The sequence below is a fragment of the Vigna umbellata genome, chromosome 4 (genome assembly GCF_029865625.1).
Source record: "Vigna umbellata cultivar VRB3 chromosome 4, Vumbellata_1.0, whole genome shotgun sequence".
NCBI lineage: Eukaryota > Viridiplantae > Streptophyta > Magnoliopsida > Fabales > Fabaceae > Vigna > Vigna umbellata.
This window is the reverse complement of record NC_142168.1, coordinates 33,446,810-33,468,237: the sequence shown is the minus strand read 5'-3', so window position 1 is coordinate 33,468,237 and position 21,428 is coordinate 33,446,810. Positions and strand designations below refer to the sequence as shown.

At 37.1% G+C, this 21,428-nt stretch overlaps 2 protein-coding genes across 2 annotated transcripts; one reads left to right on the top strand and one right to left on the bottom strand.

Annotated features, from left to right (window-relative positions):
• The first annotated feature begins 534 nt into the window (after window positions 1–534).
• On the top strand, window positions 535–1,257 carry FTRA2 (ferredoxin/thioredoxin reductase subunit A (variable subunit) 2). The gene has a single exon (XM_047326498.2). It carries the CDS (start codon window positions 669–671, stop codon window positions 1,095–1,097), a length of 429 nt encoding a protein of 142 aa, XP_047182454.1. The 5' UTR covers window positions 535–668; the 3' UTR covers window positions 1,098–1,257.
• A 4,051-nt stretch (window positions 1,258–5,308) lies between these two features.
• Window positions 5,309–21,251, bottom strand: LOC124848728 (protease Do-like 10, mitochondrial). Its single transcript, XM_047326499.2, has 8 exons — window positions 20,850–21,251; window positions 18,837–19,082; window positions 17,115–17,310; window positions 14,252–14,511; window positions 13,750–13,877; window positions 12,238–12,441; window positions 11,557–11,607; window positions 5,309–5,661 (listed from the first exon to the last, which is right to left on the bottom strand). The coding sequence occupies exons 1-8, from the start codon at window positions 21,244–21,246 to the stop codon at window positions 5,455–5,457; spliced, it is 1,689 nt and encodes a 562-aa protein (XP_047182455.1). The 5' UTR covers window positions 21,247–21,251; the 3' UTR covers window positions 5,309–5,454.
• Window positions 21,252–21,428: the final 177 nt, after the last annotated feature.

Genomic DNA, 21,428 nt, shown 5'->3' with positions numbered 1-21,428 from the left:
TGCTAAAATAGAATAGAATTATTGGATTGGAACTAAAAGAGAAAGACGTCATTATAATAGAAAAGTGTTACTTTATTTTTCACATTGGTGCAGAGAAGACGTCTTTGTCGGACCCAATAAAATTACAGCTTTTGAATGCATATTTGCTTCCATATATAATTGATGTAAATAAGAACAATGTCTAAAGAAAATTGGTGAGACAGTAAGAGGGCCAAAATCTATAAAAATGTTTTCTTCAAAAAAACTAATACGATTTACGAAAGCATAAAAGAAATAAGAAAAAGAGGTGTGCGTGGTATGATAAGTATGAAACTAGGAAAGAAATGTCCAAAAAGAAGAGGAAGAATAAACATAATAATTAATTACAAAATTCAAAAGAAGAGGAGAAGAATGGTTGAGATGGATGGATATGGATATTATAAGAGTGTTGCAGGATGGGTCACGTGTCCTGTTCGCGGGTGTGACTTAGATTATTATTGTTATTATTATCAGATAATTACATAATACTGAGATTATTTATCCGTTATACAAAATTTGGGGTCGAGGTTAAGAAAAGGAAAGGGAACAAGGAAACCCTTGATTTGGACGTGCAGAAGAGAAGAGAGAAGAGAGAAGATAGGATACGATAGGATAGGTTGAACAGCAGCAGTGCGCTCAGAGCAGGTGCTATGACATCGTCGATGGTGAGCGTGTCTCCAAATTGTTATTGCAACTGTAATTGCTCATCGACGACGATGATGCACATGAGGAAGACGACGAAGATGCCTTTGTCAGTTGCAATGAAAAGCAAAGTCGTTCGTGGTGTTCGGTGCGAGGTTGCCATAAACGCGGTGGAAGAGTCGACAACGTCAGCAGAGGCGAAGGTTGGAGCGCGGGTTAAGGTGAAGGTGGGTGTGAAGGTTTACCACGTCCCCAAGGTTCCGGAGCTTGACCTTACGGGTATGGAAGGTGAGATCAAGCAGTACGTTGGCCTCTGGAACGGTAAGCGAATCTCTGCCAATCTTCCTTACAAGGTTCAATTTGTCACTGACGTCCAAGGTCGTGGTCCTGTCAAGTTCTTTGCCCATCTCAAGGAAGATGAATTCGATTATGTTTAGCTTCTCGTTACGCGCATTCTATTTGTATGTCACTCACTTCCCTCATTATCACACTACTATTACTTCTACCCGTGAATAATCAAACCATCCATGTGATGTGATGTTATCTGCAATGCACCCTTGTTGTGTATAATGTAATCGATCCTCCTCCTTTAGTTAACTTCTTTATATCTTGCAATTTTAATCCTCCTTAATTTTCACTCTACTATTAGTGATATTTTCGTTGCGGTTGCACCTTGTTAGAGGACATCATTTATATAATCCATCCCAACTCTCTTTCCGTATTCTTTTTATTTTTGCAATTCCTGTCTTCTCAAAGCCGCTGCAATAATCTTTTATTGCTCTTGGTTTCTAACTTCCCGAGTAACTTATGGGAGGTGTTGGTAATAATCCTTCAAGAACTAAGCAGTATTGCAGCAATTGGAACAAATCTTCAGAAGAGAAGAACTGCAACTACTTTCTTTTACAACATACAGTTACAATATTACAAAACATTCTTTACAAAGCAGAAAAGACTTAATTTCCCATTAGCCAACTTCTTATGAGTCAGCCACATAAACTTTAGCAGCTTGAGTAAACCATATAACTCCTTTAACTGCTTCTTAAAACTAAAATAATACTTTGACAATTGAAACAACAATAAAGTTTGAATTTCACAACTGCTTACATTTTCCACCCTTGCTCTAAACTTCCAGAATATGCTTCCAACATCTGATTTGAATTTTAGAAAATAAATCCAATACATCCGGGTTAGATCTTCTACAAAATATAATGTAGTAATGATTACCTTTAAGGGAGAGGGTTCTTTGAGGCTCTCCATGTGGCTCTTGGGAATGGAAGCCTACTTTGCTTTCCATATTGACAAGCATGACAATCTTTAGAAATCACTTCAAAATCAGGTAAATTTTTTACCATTTCATATTTTTCATTTTGAGAAGCCCTTGGTAGTGATAATGCCCAAGTCTCTTGTGTCACAACTCAGCAACATTTTCTTTTACTGAGAAAACTACTTGCTCCTCCAAAGTCGGATTAAGTGAATAACTTTTGCCTCTTATTTTCACCTTGAACAAATCTTGACCTGCAGCATCCTTGATTAAGCATCAATTGTCTTCAAAAAATACCTTAAAGCCTTTTTCTAATCATTGACCAACACTCAACAAGTTTTAGTCTAGGTGAGATACATACAATACATAAAAAAAATGTTTTATTTCCTGCATGTGTTGCAATGAAATTGGTTCGTATTCCTTTTACTGGAATATAATCATCATGACCTATCTTAATTTTTAAAATTTTGAAGGCTAAGTTCCCTGAAGAGTTCCGTGTCATGAGTCATGTAATTGGTGCACCCACTATCAATTGGTCAGGATTCACTTGAGACATTGCTTAAAAAACAAGTTGCAACAAAAAGTTGATCTTCCCCTTCATTTGCAATTTTAGCATATTCTTCGTGCTGCTGGATTTTGTTGCCACAAATTACAACTTCAAGTCCAAGTTCATTGTACTTATTACACTTAGCATCAGGCCTTTTCCAGCATTTGAATGGTGGATGACCCATCTTGCTGCAATGCTTGCTCAGAGGATACATTCCCTTTGAACTTCCAGCTTTGTTTTCATTTTTGAAGGAACTTACTCCATTTGCTTGCTGCTTGTTCATGTTCTTTTTATATCTCCCACCATCTTCATGTTTGATCGGTAATGCTTCCTCAACAAATCTTTCTTCTGTTGTAGCCCTTCATTGTTCTCGTGCTTGCAAAGAATTCAACAATTGTGCCAAGGTGATCTTGGGTAGGTTCTTAGTGTTTTCCAATGTGGTTATGGTTGCGTCAAATCTTTCAGGTATAGTAACATTTTTTCAACAACGCGAGAGTCATTAAACTCAGTACCAAGCAATCTTACTCTATTTGCTATGCTTAAAAGCTGTTCAGAGTATTCTCTAATGTTTTTTTTTATTCCTTCATCTTTTGCAATTCAAAATCTCCACTAAGATTCAGCAGCTGCATGCCTTTAATTTGATCATCTCCATCATACTCCTTTTTGAGATATTCCCAACTGGTTTTGGCTGACTTTAAATTCATGATTAGAGTGAAAATTGTTGGTGATACTGCAACACAAAAGGTCGCCTTTGCTTAGCTTTTTTAGTTTTTCTGTCCCTATAATTTTTTATGTGATCTTTTATTTGAGTCATTGTTGGATTGTTGGGTAGTGTTGAAACTTCATAGTATTCTTCTACTGCTTTCCATAGATCTCAAGCCTCTAGGTAGGTTTCATTCGAACTTTCCAAATATGATAATTTTCACCCGTGAAGACCGGTGATGCTATTGTTGATAGATTTGAATCTCCTTACATACTTTTAGGTTTTACTCTCAGGTTCTTCAAGAATAAAGCTCTATAATACCAATTGTTGGTAATAATCTTTCAAGAACTAAGCAGTATTGTAGCAATTGAAACAAACTCCTCTTAACTGCATCTTCAAGCAATTAAAATAATATTGTGTCTGCATATCGCCATTACTTATATTGAAAGGATATATCAGATATGCTATAGCTGTATGAAAGGATATGCTATAGATTCTATAGATATTTCTTCTAATTACATCACATCCTCTACTAACATCATTTCCATTCATTCAACATTTTTAGCATAATTTCTATCACCGTCTAGCTCATTGATAAATGGGTATATCAAAAACTCTGTGGCATATCCTAACGTCATGCAACTTGAGCATCAACTTTTTTTTATAGCTCTTTTGTTCATTTGATTTAAAGTTACTTAACTCCCCCACCACCACCAACTTTCTTTTCCATTAGAAGCAAACATCCCGTCTTGAGTGCTAGTTGTCTTCCCCCACTCATTTTTTGGTCATCTTCATTTATTAACTCCAATACCCTTTTCTTCAATTTAGCTTTAGCAACTTTCATCATTAGAATTTTAATTTCTTTTGACAATGTAGCACAGAGTTTGAAGTCTTTTCTAGTCCCAGCACTTGGGTCCTCTGCTAACAAATTTTGATCAATATATACATTTAACTTGGTTGGATATTAGGTTTAAACACTGATTTTAGTCTTAAATTTTGTTAAAATTTTTAATTTGGTCATAATTTGTAGTGTGATATAGGAATTACAAATACTCCCCTGATAGTTCCTATTAAGTTTGATAGTAAGAGCAAATATTTAAAATTTTAGAATCTCGAAGGTGTTCTCGGGTGGGGTCACACGTTGAAACTCTAAACCATTTTTTAACTAATGTTTTTATCGTAATTGATCGCTACATATTGTGAATCTTTTATTTGGATTAAGAGTATCGAGAAAGGAAAGATTTATAAAAAGGGAATAATAGAGTTAGAAGAAAGATTTTATTCTAATTTTAGGGAAAATGTTTTCTTGTTTGTAGTGTCATCGAAATAATTTGCTCTATATTTTTCTTCTCAACAAGTTAATAATGCAGTGTTTTTGTTTTATTTTTACCTTTACTTTCTAGCATTCCATTTCTGAAAAAAAAAGAAGCTAAAAAGGATTTATGAATTATGTGAAAGACTCTTTCTTTTTTCCTTAAGAAAAGACTTCTGAATTATACAATTGAAAGTAAAAAAATAACTTCTATATCATTCAAAAGCTAAATGACTTCTATATTGTGTAATGTCCGAAAACCATATAGAAGTGCAGGAAAAAAATATATGAAAAAATATGTTCACTTCATTCACCACCATTTAGCATCAATAACAACTTTTTTTTACTTGTATAAATTAAATAACAATATCAAATTTACAACAATCATTTTATGATTAAATAATTGATTTTGAAATCACTATATTTACAGGTCTTCAAGATCGCAATGTTTCATTTAATATATTTTAATCAAGTCATTGAGCAATAAATATATCCTTTATTCCAATATGATTTTCTTAAAATAACAATTTTAGGTTAATTGCCACATTTTAGATATCATCACTTTTAAAACTATTTTTCGAAACTTTGTTTTTAATGACATTTAAAGGAAAATATATATGTATATAAGATTTTTTTTTCTCAAATGTTAATTGGTGTGACTTTTTTAAATATATTGAAATAAATATTCTAATTGAAGTAAGAGACGTTTAAAACATCCTTAACTGAAAGAAATCTTTATTTTCCTATTCATGTTCATCATAAGGGTTTCATAGCCGTTTGTATTGTCATTATCTGTCCTTTTTAATAGAAATTTTAGGAACGCTCTTATCAATAGAAATATAAGATATTTGACGTTCTATTTAACCAACTATTACAAATGTTTCAATAAATTTTAAGTACTAATCACAACCCAGTAATATCAGGTAGAAGTCACAATAATCTAAAAATGAGCACGTCAGTCGGAATTGTAATTATTCTGTGTCAAGATCAATGGATACTGACGAAGGTATTCTGTGACGCTTCAAAATGCTCGAAGTGGCACATTTTGCCATTTCATAGTTCAAGACAATGACTCGTTCATCGTCCAAATCAATTCGTAAGAATTCTGCATTACAGCTTTGAACAAGTTGGCGCAAGTGTTTTAGATTGTCAATTTCTGTTCCATTAACCTTCAAAACCTGGGTATTAAAATTTTAAGATAAAAGCAAACAGGAATTAATATACGATTCATTTTAAGGAAACATTATTAGCTAGAAACAATGACCAAAATATGTAAACAATTTGTAATTCATTATTGTCCTTATTCTAGAAGTGAAAAGGCAAATTTATCTAAAGAAATCGAGACCTTGTTCCCCTCCCACCAGGCAAGTCTATTGTAGGTTGTGCTCGATTATTATGTGAATTTTGGTCATTAAGGTCTTCTGGATAGACTAAAGGCTTGTCCTGTTGTCCTGTTCTAAAGCATACTGATACAGCCCAAATACCTGTTGGGCCACACAATATATTGGACAAAGAAACAAAAGAGCAAAAGAAGTGGGGACAAGTTTATAGCAGGAGAAAACAAAATAAAAGGGGCTGAGGTGGACAAAATTAGTTAGAGAGAGAGAATGGGAGGATCCTAGGAAGATTTACCTTTTCGTTATTACCTTTATATTGTCAGGACAGTGTGTGTAGGGAAAGAGAGGGGGGAATGAAATATAGAGTGGAGAGTACCGTTTTGGTCTCTTAAGGAGCCTAGCTCTGGACAGTAGGTTATTCCTTCTGTTTTGGCCTTTATTTCAATGAAACAGGATCTATGATCCTTTCTTATACCATTTTGTCCTCTTAATTCATTTCTTGTTCTGTGGTTTCCTAACAATTCTGGTCCGACCTGCCGGATAACTTCATTAGAGGGTGAATGGTTAACACACGAGCAGACAGCAGAAAACAAGGAGAACCAGTGGTTTCAGGAAAAATGGAGGAGAGGGTAGGGTATGTAGAAGAAGAAGTTATGCGAATGAAAGCAATCATGGAAGAGTTGCGTCTGCAAGCAACTCAAAATTACTCAGCACTAGAAGAGATGAGAAAAGAAGCTGCAGAAAATCAAACAAAAATGATAGAGTTGATGACGAGGAGTTTCGAAAAGAGAATACATGAAGAGGGTGAAGGTTCGGTGGGAAACAAAAATACAGAGACTAAGGAAAATACCAAGGGTGGAGCGAGTTCTACAGCCCTAGAAGGGGATGCTTTGGTAGAGTTCCAACAATCAGTAAAAAGGATTGAATTACCAGCATTCACGGGTGAGGATCCGGCTGGGTGGATTTCGAGAGCGGAGATTTACTTTAAGGTCCAGGAGACCAGCGAGACGGTGAAAGTACATCTGGCTCATTTGTGCATGGAAGGAGGGACAATCCATTTTTTCAATTCGTTGTTAAACGATTATGAGGTGTTGTCATGGGAAAATTTGAAGAGGGAGTTGCTTGAACGTTACGGAGGAATGGGGGAAGGAAGTGTATATGATCAACTGACGACGCTGAACCAAACAGGGAACATGGATGAATATATCGGACGATTTGAATGCCTGATCGCCCAAATTCCTAAGCTCCACGATGAACAATATTTTTCATATTTTACCCATGGGCTCAGGGAGGAGGTCCGAGCGAAGGTGCGAAGCTTACATATCGCAAACCCTCTAACCAGAGGACGTTTGATGAACGTTGCGCGTGCTGTTGACCTGGAGGTGTCGGGACGAAGCAGAGGGTGGCACAGGCGGAACGAAGCACAGGTAGGAGGGGACAATTCGGGTCACAAAACGGGATCCAACATAATAGGACGAGTGGGTCAAAAAGGGTATGGGTCTAAGGGTTGGAGTAATGGGTCAGGCCCAAACTGGAAGAGCGGTGCAAATGATAAGGGATCAGGGGGAGCACGTGAAAGGGGCGTGCGTCACTTATCTTATCAGGATTTGGTGGATAGGAAAAAGAGAGGGCTATGTTTCAAGTGTGGTGGGCCGTATGGGCCACATCACCAATGCCCAATTAAACAACTAAGGGCCATAGTCGTCGAGAATGAGATTCAGATTGAATGTGAAGATGAAGAAGGAACCAAAAAAAGTGACGACGAGAGCGAAACGGAGGAAGCCGATGGAGTTTGTAGTGCAATCAGTCTCTTCGTGCTGGAGAAAGAGACTCGAGATGCGCCCAGAACGATGAAACTAAAAGGGATGATCAAAGGAGTACCTCTTCTCATTTTGATAGATTCCGGAGCGTCTCACAACTTCATTTCGAGAAGGTTAGTGAAAGCAATGGAATGGGAGTGGCAAAATACGCGGAGAATGCGTATTTTGATGGGAGATGGGCATCAAACAGAAACAGCTGGGGTTTGTCGGGGGTTGAAGATTGTTCTTGAGACAGGGGAGTTCGTAGTGGATGCGTTTTTATTCGAACTTGAGGATATTGATCTTATCCTTGGCATGGCATGGTTGGAGTCGTTGGGAGAAATGCGGGTAGATTGGAAGAAACAAATCATGAAGCTTAATTTGACCCAAGGAATTAAAGTACTGCGAGGGACAGAGCAAAGTGAATCTTTGAGTGCTAACCTTTGCAAGTTCGAAATCGAAGGGGAGGCGAAGAAGGAAGAGGAAACGAATCAAACTCTGTTGGAAAAAATTAAAACAGACGATGGGTCAATATGAAGATGTGTTCAAGGACCCAGAAGGTCTACCTCCAAAACGCCAAAAGGAGCACTGCATCAACTTGCTTCCCGGAAGTGCACCAGTTAACGTGAGACCTTACCGGTATCCGTTTCACCAGAAAAATGAGATAGAAAATCAGGTTCGTTCCTTGCTGGAAATGGGGCATGTTCGGCATAGTCAAAGTGCGTTCTCAAGCCCGGTAATCCTGGTGAAAAAGAAAAACAAGCGTTGGCGAATGTGTGTAGATTATAGAGCGTTGAACAAAGTGACGGTACCCGACAAATTCCCAATCCCAGTAATTGAAGAGCTCTTGGACGAATTGCATGGAGCTAAGTATTTTTCAAAACTAGATCTCACTTCCGGGTATCATCAAGTCAGGATGAGGGAACAAGACATAGAGAAGACGGCCTTCCGAACCCATGAGGGACATTACGAGTACTTGGTAATGCCCTTCGGACTCATGAACGCACCTTCCACATTTCAAGCTTTAATGAATGAAGTTTTTAAGAAGATGTTGAGAAAGGGAGTCCTGGTATTTTTCGATGACATATTGATATATGGAAAGGATTGGGAAGAGCATCTAACAAACTTCACTAAGGTATTACAGCTGTTAAGGGAGAATATTTTATTTGCAAATAAAGAGAAATGTAGTTTCGGGAGAAGTAGTGTTAACTACCTGGGACATGTGATATCAGACAAAGGAGTCTTTGTAGATCCTGAGAAGGTAACAAGCGTGGTTGACTGGCCCGTGCCAAAGAATGTAAAAGGCGTGAGGGGCTTCTTGGGCCTCACAGGTTATTATAGGAAATTTGTGAAAAACTATGGAAACGTGGCGCGCCCCTTAACTGAATTAACGAAGAAAGATAACTTCAGTTGGAATGAAAATGCCCACAAAGCTTTTGATGAGTTGAAGAGATTGATAACAACTGCTCCATGTCTTTGTTTGCCCAACTTTGAGAAGGAATTTGAACTTGAATGTGATGCATCAGGTACTGGGATTGGGGCCATTCTGATGCAGGACAGGCAACCAATCGCATACTATAGCAAGGCTCTAAGCCCAAAGAATCTGTCCAAATCAGCGTATGAGAAAGAATTGATGGCTGTAGTTCTATCCATCCAACATTGGAGACCCTATTTACTGGGGCGAAAATTTAAAGTTTTTTCTGATCAGAGAAGCCTCAAACAACTATTGCAGCAGCGCATCACAACAGGGAGCCAACAGAATTGGGTAGCAAAGCTATTGGGGTATAACTTTGAAATAGTGTACAAGCCGGGTTGTGAGAACAAAGGTGCGGATGCACTGTCGCGGAGTAAGGACGCTGCAGCTTTAAGAAAATTGGTGACAGAGCCAATTTGGATGGATTATCCTGCTATAGTTGATGAGGCGCATAAGGATGGGGAGCTGGTGGAGATTATTACAGCACTGAAAGAGGGAAGAGTTGAGGGTAAGTATACAGGATTCAGCTATCAACAAGGTGTACTACAGTATAAAGGCAGGTTAGTCATTTCATCTCTATCACCTTGGATTCCTGAATTGTTGAAAGAGTTGCATGCATCTCCCCAAGCCGGACATTCTGGTTTCTATCGAACATATAGACGGGCTACGGCGAACTTATATTGGAAAGGGATGAAGGGGGATATCATGAAGTTTGTTCAAGAATGTGACACCTGTCAACGTCAAAAATATATAACTGCTGCCCCTGGAGGATTGTTACAACCCATGCCAATTCCGGAAGAAGTGTGGGAGGACATAAGCTTAGATTTTATTACAAATTTACCAAAATCCAAGGGATTTGATACGGTGTTGGTGGTTGTTGATAGACTTACAAAATATAGCCATTTCATTCCAGTAAAACATCCTTTTACTGCGAAGAGCATTGCTGAGATTTTTATCAGAGAGGTAGTTCGCTTACATGGGGTACCTAAATCAGTGGTAAGTGACAGAGATCCTACATTCATAAGTGCTTTTTGGAGGGAATTTTTCAGGCTACAGGGGACTAAGTTAAGGATGAGTTCAGCGTATCATCCACAAACCGATGGTCAAACGGAAGTGACCAATCGATGCCTGGAGACATACCTACGTTGCTTCATCACTGATCAACCGAAGGTGTGGATTAATTGGCTGCCGTGGGCAGAATTGTGGTTGAACACCACTTACCATGAATCTATAGGAACTACACCCTTTGAGGCAGTTTATGGGAGGCCTCCTCCAAGGATTATTCCAGTTGTAAGAGGAGAGGTGAAAGTAGAGGCAGTTCAGCGGGAATTAGTTGATAGAGATGAAGCTATTCGTCAGCTGAAGGGACACTTGGTGCGTTCCCAGGATCGTATGAAGGCACAAGCAAACAAACATAGAAAGGAGAGAAGTTTTGAGATAGGGGACATGGTGTTTCTCAAACTAAAACCTCATAGGCAACACTCAGTTATTTCGCGCATCAGTCCTAAGCTTAGTGCAAGGTACTACGGACCTTTTGAAGTCATTGAAAGGATCGGAGAGGTAGCTTATCGGTTGCAGTTACCACCCAATTCAAAAATCCACCCTGTGTTTCATGTTTCGCTGCTTAAGAAGGCCATTGGGGAGTATAAATCAGCAGAAGGACTGCCCACAGGGCTAGAAGAGGACCAATCAGAGGTATGGTTACCCCAGAAACTGTTGGCTACTAGATGCATACTCAAGAGGGGAGAAAGGGTTGACCAATGGTTGGTGCAGTGGCTAGGAAAAACAACAGAAGAAGCAACGTGGGAGGATGAAATGTCAATGAAGGTCCAATTTCCAACTTTTAGTCTTGAGGACAAGACTATCTTTCAAGAGGGCGGTATTGATACAGCCCAAATACCTGTTGGGCCACACAATATATTGGACAAAGAAACAAAAGAGCAAAAGAAGTGGGGACAAGTTTATAGCAGGAGAAAACAAAATAAAAGGGGCTGAGGTGGACAAAATTAGTTAGAGAGAGAATGGGAGGATCCTAGGAAGATTTACCTTTTCGTTATTACCTTTATATTGTCAGGACAGTGTGTGTAGGGAAAGAGAGGGGGGAATGAAATATAGAGTGGAGAGTACCGTTTTGGTCTCTTAAGGAGCCTAGCTCTGGACAGTAGGTTATTCCTTCTGTTTTGGCCTTTATTTCAATGAAACAGGATCTATGATCCTTTCTTATACCATTTTGTCCTCTTAATTCATTTCTTGTTCTGTGGTTTCCTAACACATACTCTAGTAAAAATTCGTTATGGGTGGCCATTGCATCAATAGTGTCATAATTGGAGAACAAGCTAGCTTTTGAGATTTAGTTAAATCTCAAACTCCGTATTCTTACAGTGAGTAGAAACTACGATGTGAGTTTGACCATTATATGATTTACTAAACGAGTAAATGACTTAACCATAGACAAGTTGACACCTGTAATTCTGCAAGACGCTCATATCCAGCATTGATATCATCCATCAAGACCTAAAACAAACAAGATATTATTAGTAGAACAACTTTGAACCAAATATCTTGATTCATTTGCTAAAACCAATTCAAGAGGAAACTGCACCATATAGTAACTTAATAGTCATAAAACTTTGGCAAATTATAAGAATTTTATTGGTGATCAGGCAAATTATTTTCTACATCCACGTCTTCACTCCTTGGCCCAAAATGTTTCGATTCAAGTTGAATTTTGAAAATTAATTTGACATGGTAAATCTAATCATTAGGAAATGAAAGTTTTTTCCGTCCATTTGAGTGCATTATAAATATCATTAAGTGGCACAAACAATTATGTTGCTGCCTAAGAAGAAGCCTCATATACCAATGCTTCTTTACTCTAGCAAAAGAAGTAAAATTCATGTGGTGTTAATCATGTCAATAAGCTTCAGAAAGACAGACACTGTTATAATCTCAGTAAAAGAAGTGCTATCAGAAAAGCAAAGGAACAAAGCACAAAAAGCCTGTCAAGAAAGACATAATGCATGGAGGACCTATGCCCTCTCTTGGCTGTCACCAGTTGCAAGTCTGTTATTACGCATAAAAGACACAGAAATGGCAAAAATTAACTTTATAAGATTTCATCGGAGTATAAAAGATGTTTTTTACCTGAGAGAGGATAACAAGTTGTTGATTTGCTTTCTTGGGCAATTCCCTTAGTGCCCGCTCACACAAACGACGAGGTGAAGTATTATACCAATCTTCCCCATACTCATGAAGGTATGGCTGAGTGAGTGGAACAAATACCAGACCAGCGAAAATGTAATAACTTGGAAGTTTATCAAACTGATGAACTGGAACTAGCGGTTGGATCTGAAATGTTGATGGCAATATATTTAACAAAACTCTTAAACCAACAGGTAACACAAAAATGTAACTAGTAGGAAAAGCAATTAACTGAGGAATGGCAAACATCAACTAACTGCAGCATTGTACAGTTAACAATCTCAGTTCAAATAAAACTCTCCATCCTTCATTTGTTAAAAATGATCAAACGTTAAAACAAAATTAATGGTTGTAATCCCTTTTAATGGAAGAAATGGAAGGGACCTTAATCAATTATGAATACAACAAAACAGTCAAACTACAGTGAGTATTATAGCTGGAAATTAAATTCAAGATTCTACAAGTTTAAGTTGTAAAAATCGTGAATATAAATGAGTAGTCGACACTCTATATAAAACAGAGTGCCATCTCTTTAGCATTTTGATAATAACAGTGGGAGAACCACATCATAGAAGCTAACTATTGTACTTGGAGAATCCAAAGCCTTATAAAGTTCACAATAGAATCCCATACTTCAAGACCCATACCCTGCAGCCGAATCCTTGTACATCAACTCAATTAAGCTAAAATTTATAAACTCAACGAGTGATACTTGAAGAACTTGAATTAAGTAAAACAGTGTATTTTCTTATTACACTGTTACAATTTCTACCGTATTTATAGAGTACAAAGGAGCAGAATACAAAAGGTCAAGGCACTTCCTTAAACCCTAACCTAATAGTTGGGCTCTCATACATAAATAATAATAATAATAATAAAGAAACATTACATATCAACACATATAATTAAGGAACCTTGATAGAAAATTTTATCTGAATGAATATTGAAAACTCAACTGAATTTCTTCTATACACTGTGTTTATATACATAGGTCTAACTAACTGAAAGTTAGTTAGAGTTTACACCTGTCAAAGTTAAAGAACCCTATATTACAGCTGTACAAGAAAACAGAGTAAAAAACTACTGTAACTAACAGAGTTTATGGCTGACAAAATTAAGAAATAGTATACTACGGTTGTACATGAAACCAGAGTTAAACTCCTCTAACAATCAAGAAGTACAGAAATCATTTCAACTTGTTCTCACTCCAGAGTGGAAAGTACAACCTCAAATAAGAGAGTATCCTATAAAATAGAAGAAAGAAAAAACACCACTACTCACAAATCAATAATGCATCAACACTGCCCCATGTGCATGCATTGAAAAAAAAAATGCAACTCTCTGAAAATAGCGATTACCAAAACACCAGAAACAGGCCATAAACACAATCCTGTTTCTTAGCTAGTTGAGAACAATCATTCACTTATTAAACATAAGAAATACACAATAACATACGGGTTGGAGAATAATGCTAAGCTCATGCTCTTGGCCATCCCGCAGAACTCTGACTATTGCTTTTTCATTAGGTTTCTTCATAGACACCAAGTGATCAAATGTTATCCGTTCTCTGTTTCGGAAAGGAACTGCAGCATACATAGAGGTTGAGTTAGTTACAACTTTAACTATGACAGTTGTCGCAACCTATTGGATACACCTCAATATCAAAATATAAAGAGTATGCTCTGACAATTTTCAGCGTGGGAGGACTCCCAAGTCTCATACCTTGCCATTGCACCTAAGCCTTGTGTTCTATCAGGTTGATGCTAGCAATGCAGACATGCAATATTAAAGCAGAAGAGGAACTCAAATAAATGGAATAACTTAGATAGTTGCTGCCATGTTTATTCTTTCCATATCACATACATCTGAGCCACATTTGGCTAAGACTTCTTGATGATTATCTATACATTAAAAACTGTATAATGAAAATCCAGGGAACAGAAAAGAAAGAACACACCTGTCCCATCATTTGCTAAAAGAACACCATCAAATGAAAGTATAATATCATCTTTCTTCAAAATCTTGTATGCATCTGAAAGTGGATTAATTTTGCTTACAATCACCCCAGTCTTATCAGGTCTCATGCTAAAATGGTTTCTGAGGTGCACATTTTCAGTAGTCTGGCATGACAAACCCAGAGAACAAAATCCAATATATTTTCCATTTTCTTCTACACCAGATATAAAATGCTTTATTACAGGAACAGGAATAATGTAACTGCAACATCCAATACAAAAGGAAGTAATCTAGTGTACAAAAGTTATGTTTGATCAGAAAAGCAGAATATATAACATATAATTCTTCACAAAATCCAATATATGTTCCATGTTCTTCTACACAAAATGCTTTATTACAGGATCTGTATAATGTAACTGTAACATCCAATATGAAAGGAAGTAATCTAGTGTGCAAAATTTATGTTTGATCATAAAAGCAGAATATATAATGCTTCATGATAGTTTGCATGATTTTGTACCCATGATCTAGTAACTTCGTGATTATAGTTTGCATTGTAGTGCACATGATCTAGTAACTTCATGATGATAGTTTGTATGGTTGTACACATGATCTAGTAACTTCGTGATGATGATATGCAGTGCAGTAAATGGCATCATGTAACACATTTGCCCTGCTTCTATTACAAGATGTAAGGTTGCTCATGATAACTCCTCCCTGATTCTCCCTTTTAAACCAATTGGATTTTAAATTTTAGGGATACTTATATCTTATACTAAAACAATTTATCAGACCTTGATGCTCTATTTGCACTTGGAAGATGCCTTGCTACAAGTTTCAACATATGAGCTTTAAATTTAGAGAAGAGCTTTATAGATATGTATAAAACTTTCCAGTATGTAAATTGTTTCTTGTTATTTTATGTATGTTCTTCTTTCTGTTTCATATTTTAATTACTCTATTTCACAAGCTTTCACTTTCTTTCACATAAAAGTTCTACTATCTTTTTTATTATTTCGTTTCATCTTGTACAAAATCTCAAAGTCTAAAATACACTCTTCAGTTTTCACTATATTCTTTAATTTTGTTTCAGTTTTCTTCTGCAGCATCTCTGTTTTCTTCTGTTTAAAAGGGACTGCCTTTGTTGTTCGCTTTTTTTCTCCAAAAAATATCTTCTAAATTCTCTGTCCATCTCAAGTGCTCAATTGTGCATTTTTTCTTTTCCAGTTTCCATTTCATTGACCTGGTTTTTCAACATTTTCCTAGAATGTCTATCACCGATAGAGGATAGGGGAAATTTTTGTCAGCTTCGCTAATCCATGCCTTTCCTTCACACACAACATTACAACCATTACCCTATTGGGACAACCTTTTTCAACCCACACCCACTAACTTCAAATAATTTTGCCAGGTGGTTCACTCATATTCTATAGCTTCAATATACATCCTAACTTTTCAATCTCTCACACCATCCAACCAATGGAACCTTCCATTGAGAACACATCACCTTCCCTCATTCATACAGATATTCAGTCTTTTATGATGACTAACCCACAATCTTCAGGATGTCCACCCCCTGGATCACACAACTTGCTCCCTGTCAGAATAACTTAATTGGATGGGTTAACTTCCTAGAATATGTTAACTTATGCATAGTATTTATTACCTATGTGACCAATATGTGTAGAATTTATCATTACTTTTTTGTGTATCTTTGATGCCAGGAACTCCTAAAAATGAATAGGGTGAGAGATGGAAAACACTCTTAAGCATTTTTTACATACCTCTATCTCAAGTTGGAATCAGTTTTTCATTCAATATGGTATCAAAAGCAGAGATCCATGGCTTCAGAAAATGTTCCTCGTCCTTCCCCTTCATTTTGATATTTCCAGTTTTTATCCTAGTTTAACCTAATTCTTAGCATAGCCTTTAGTTCTTCCTATCTCTATACTTTTTAAAGAACCACCACTCCACTCCTTACCCAACTTGACCCATCATTTATTCAGCTTTGTGTCTCATGATAACAAATCATGACCTTCAGTGGAACGCTGCTCTCAAGGTTGCAAAACTAAGCTTAATCTATCAATACTATAATTGCGGATGGGTCCTGATTTTGTATCCCCACCTTTAGTTGGAGGTTTCCCCCTTCTCTAATTTATTACAATTGAATACTATTTATATAGAATAACTAAATTATGGTGGAAACAAAAAGGTAATCAAGCAAACCCAAAATAGTTTCATAAAAGAACCAGTTTTAACCCAAAATATCATTCCACAGTGAATTTTCTTCCCCTAATATATTCATTTATTTTTCAACAATACAGTCTACTCTCTCTCTCTCTCTCTCTCTCTCTCTATCTATCTATCTATCTATCTATCGCTGTGTCTATTTATCTATCTATCTATCTACATATATGTGTGTCCGAGTGTGTTACAATTACTTTTCAGTCCTTTTGCGTAACTTTCTTTCCCACCCATTTTTCCTGCCTGTTTGAATATTTATCCAACCCATTTGAACAATTTTTTCCCAACCAATAGTCATGATCATTGGCATGAATTTTCCCTGCCTTTTTGCATGCTTTTTCCTAACATTTTGTACGTGGGTGATCATTAACATGAATATTTACACAAGTTCTTTCATGAGCAAGGAATAATTCTTTTGTGATTCTGTTAGCCAAATGAACCTTTTTATGAATGCAGTATATCGTTTGTTTCAGAGAACAGCCTTCATTTTTCTTTTTATTAATAAACTTATTCGTGAATTATACTGGTATGCATGAAATAAAAACTACTGGAAAAAAGAGACATTAATGAATCTTAAGCTTTGAACTCAAGAAAAATAAAGGCTAAGAAGTCCCACTTACCCTATGTTCTCGGCACCTGAAAGATTTTGAAATGCTACTCCGGCAACCTTATTGCTCATAATGGCAGGGCCACCACTGTTCCCAGGATTTATGGCTGCATCAATCTGTATTGCCATCAGCTGTGATGCACCATGAACATACTGTGTCGGTTCAACCCTTGAAACAACTCCTTTGGTGACTGAAATGTTGTCACCACCTGCAAGCAAACACCTACACTAATTATTTAACTCAAATGTTTGGTCACCTCTGCTACAAGTGCTCACTGTTCACAGATTCCCATGCCACGTATGCCCAACATAACTTCACTGTAATGTCACTTTTCTAAAAGCTTTTTGCTGTTCTATTTGCTAGAGAAGTGTTTTCAAAGAGAAAGAGAAGTAAAAATGGGCCTAAAAGAACCTCCCCGTTCCTTAAAAAGAATCAAGCAAAAAAGAGGGAAACATTGAAGAAACAGGTGAATTAGGGTTGCTAACTCTTTCACTATATTTTCAATTCATCTGTGCTTTGAAGCAAACCACAGAGAGCAATCTGGACCTTGATTTTCTTCGTCCTTAGGTACATTTTATTATGAATCATTTTTTGGACTCTAAGCATTCCCCTAATCCCTAGGGGTTTCATTTTGGCAAACTGGCATAAATCCCTCTGAAAATCTAAAACCGACGCTTAATAGGACCAATAGTAATGCACATTGTAGATTTGTTGGCCAGAGTTTTTTCTTAAATGTATTTTAAATTACATGCATACTTAGTTCTTTCTTGCGTTGTACAAAACTGCCTTCTGATGGAATAACATATTTAAGGTTCTTGGAGAAAGTGTCACATACTGCAGACATAAACGGAGTTTCTCATAATTTATTTTAGAATTTTTTACCAGAATAATGAAGATATGGTTTTCCTGCCATTGTGCAATTTTTCCATATAACTTTTCCTATGGTCTCATAGTTGGTCCTAAGCCCTAGAAAAGGAGATGGGCTACTTATAGGAACCCAGAATTGAAAAGAGAAAGAATAGTAATATTCTTTATTGAATAGACAGAAAAGAGCACAAAATAGGAGAGCACTCTCTCCTCCAAGGGTTTCCCCTTCACAAAGAGCTAAAGCTCAAACTACAAAATTATCATCCTCTCCTCCAAGGGACTGATTGGTCTAATTATATAGACCAACTCCCAACTGACAGCACTGCATCCACTTATTTTTCCGTTCTTTTATTCACCACTTCCTTTTATTTTGCATTCTACAATGAACCTTCCATATTCTATCATTCCTTCTATAATACCTATTCCACTCTCCCTCATTATTTACATGCCTAACAGCCGCCCTTTGGCTGCCAATGTAAAATTTGCAAAGATCCTATTAGAAAAGGGAAGGAAGTATTTTATTTCTCCAAACATTTTGAATGATGCAGCCACTTATTTATAGACAGAATTGGTCCCAAAGAGGAAACTAAATCTGCCACATTCAGGAAAAAAAATCAGGAAGCAATGAATACCCTATCATAAAATCAAGCATAGATTAGGAAATAATGGATGTAACAAAATTAGGCTGAATTTCACATTTCCTGCAGTTTTTTAATATTATATTCTATTTATTATTATTCATGGTGCTGTCCTTTCTTTCTTTTGTGGTAGATTCTACTTTCATTCTTAGTAATATATAAATCTACCTCAAAAACAAGAATAGAACACAAAATATGTAACACAAGTTAATCCATACACTATTGCTACCTTGAGGATATCCCACAACAGCAACAGCTTCTTGTAGAAATGGGACATCTCCAAGCTCCAAGGGATTCATACCATCCCAAAACTCTTCACTCTCAATAGTCAATATAGCTAAGTCACATTCATGACCAACAGCTTTGACTTCCGCTCTATATTTGGTGGGACAGCCGTGCTTCCTTACAAGTACAAAGGTGTGATCAGCTACCACATGAGCATTTGTAAGAATCTTTCTACCCAAAATTACAAACCCTGTATCACCATCATAAAGATCATTTAGAGAAAGGAAAAGGCACAAAAGTAAACAAGCCAAGTGAAGAGCATAAATACTTCAACAAATTCACGAACAACTACCATTTTAGTCCTCAAATATATTCACTTTTCTCAGTTTAGCCATTTAGTCGAATATTATCAATATTTTTTTTTATATTTTAATCAATCTTAGTTTAGTCCAGTCATATATACATCAAATCCATACAGAACCAATTCATGTTCGAGCATATGTATCGTGAGTCAAGTTTGTTACAAATGCCATCACCATGAGAGCCCTTGAGAGACTAAGTGACATGCCAATCAATTAGTTGTTGGTGCTGAGAAAGCTAGTGATGACAACTTCATGCATTGATTTGGTGCAAGTATACGAAGATGACATGCCAAGGAGCTGGTCACACAAGGTAATGGTGGGCCATGATTCAAGCAACAAAGTAATTGTTGGAAAAGGGCAACTCTGGTTGCAGGAGGTCGAAGGACATAGTGGCTGCTGGAGAAAGAGAAAAGTTCAAAGAGCATGGCAACAATAGAAGAGCAAGAATGCTCATTTGGTGCGGTGGCTACCAGAAAGCAAAAACAGTTCAGACAACACAGCAGTTTCCTAAGAGAAAAAGTATTCGTAAGGTGTGGCGCACGCCAAAGAGAAAAAATGTTCAGAGAGTACAGCGCAGTCAAAGGGCAAAATTGCTTTGAGAACACTGAGGCTGGAGAAAAGCAAAAGTGGTCGGAGGATGCAAAGTTGTTGAAGAGCATAAATGCCCTAAGACCAGTGTTTACCAGAGAGCAAAACTGTTGGAGGGTGCAACAACTGCTGTGGAGCAAAAGTGATTGGTGGGGGCAACTGCTGCTGTTGAGCAATAAAAGGTTTGGATGAGTTAGAAGCTGCCAAAGAGCAAAATTGCTTGGTGGGTGCGGCAGCTGCTGGAGAGGATAACAATTATTGGAAAGAAAAATTGCTCAAAGGGCACGCAGCTACTACAGAGAAACAAAATGCTTGGAGAACACTACTCAAATCATGTTTTTAACAGTTTAAAAATGAAGATACTGATTTTGCATAACAGAAGAAGTGCAAGTACATTATGCATTTTCACATTTTCATAGCATGCACCAGTCATGGGAATGGTAACGTTCACCTAGCACAACTAAAGTGCATAAAGCTTGAGACAAAGCACACTTCTGCTCTATTTTACAGAAGAACAGGAAAAACATTTAATGTTGCCTTTTTCGAGATTCAAGCTCCAAATCAAATTCTCCCTTGATGAAATAGAAGTTTCTTCCAACAATCATGGGACTGTTTGGGTAAACTTCTTCACAAACCCTTTCAGGAAAACAAATAAGAAAATACGAAATTAACTTCTCGATAAACTAAAATTAGCTCATGCATAAGCTAATCTTAGCATATGGAGAAGCTAATTTCAAATTTTTATCATATTTTTCTTTTCTAAAATTAGCCCATGGAGAAGCATGACCAAATATGCCTTGTAACTATTTCCTTAAGCACTACAAGTAGGCTATTGCTTGTAGAAGAAACCGAGTTAATATGCAAATTTATTCTCAAATATTTGCGGAAGAAAAATATGAATCTTTATTCTCAATCATTTGAACAAACATTATTTGAAGATATTGTAAACAATCATTCAAGAGTTTTCAAACTTACAATGATATGCATAAATGAATATCAAACTTAATAGATGAAGCTTATTGATGCAGACAATCCAGTACGTAAGACTGTAAGTAAAATAAACTGACCAGAGCCCATTGTTTCGCGCTGGGACTTGTTCTGCCAAGGAAGTAAGTAGTTGGGACTGCACGAAACAGTGAAAACTTTTACTACAGAATTCAATGCAAGTTCGACCGCCGTATTCTGCGTCGCGTAAGCCTCACGTGCTTTCGTAACTGGCAATCGCCGGTTCCTGAAATTGTAACCTTTGAACAAAGACGCGGAAGATGTGAAAAATAATTGTTTTTCACTTCTAAGTTTGCTCTTAATTTGTTGTGTGATATTGTTCCTGACAACTGACAACGGCTGTGAAACAGCATTCTGTATGGCCTTGGTCGCTGGTTGAGCGACAGCACGGTCTTTCAAGAGATGGGAGTAAAAGGAAGAGGAGAAAAGGTTGCGAGCCATACGAACAAGTGAAGCCATCACCACATTCACAGATCAAGCAACGGTACACTCCTACTGGGTATGGTGATTCTTACGTCTCAAATTAGGGAGCCATTATATATATAGGGTGTGGAGGGAAAAACGGGAGGTGCAGAAAGAAATTCCAAAAGCAAAACGTGACCTAACTTGTCCAATACTGAAGGCACAGAGCAGAGAGGGGG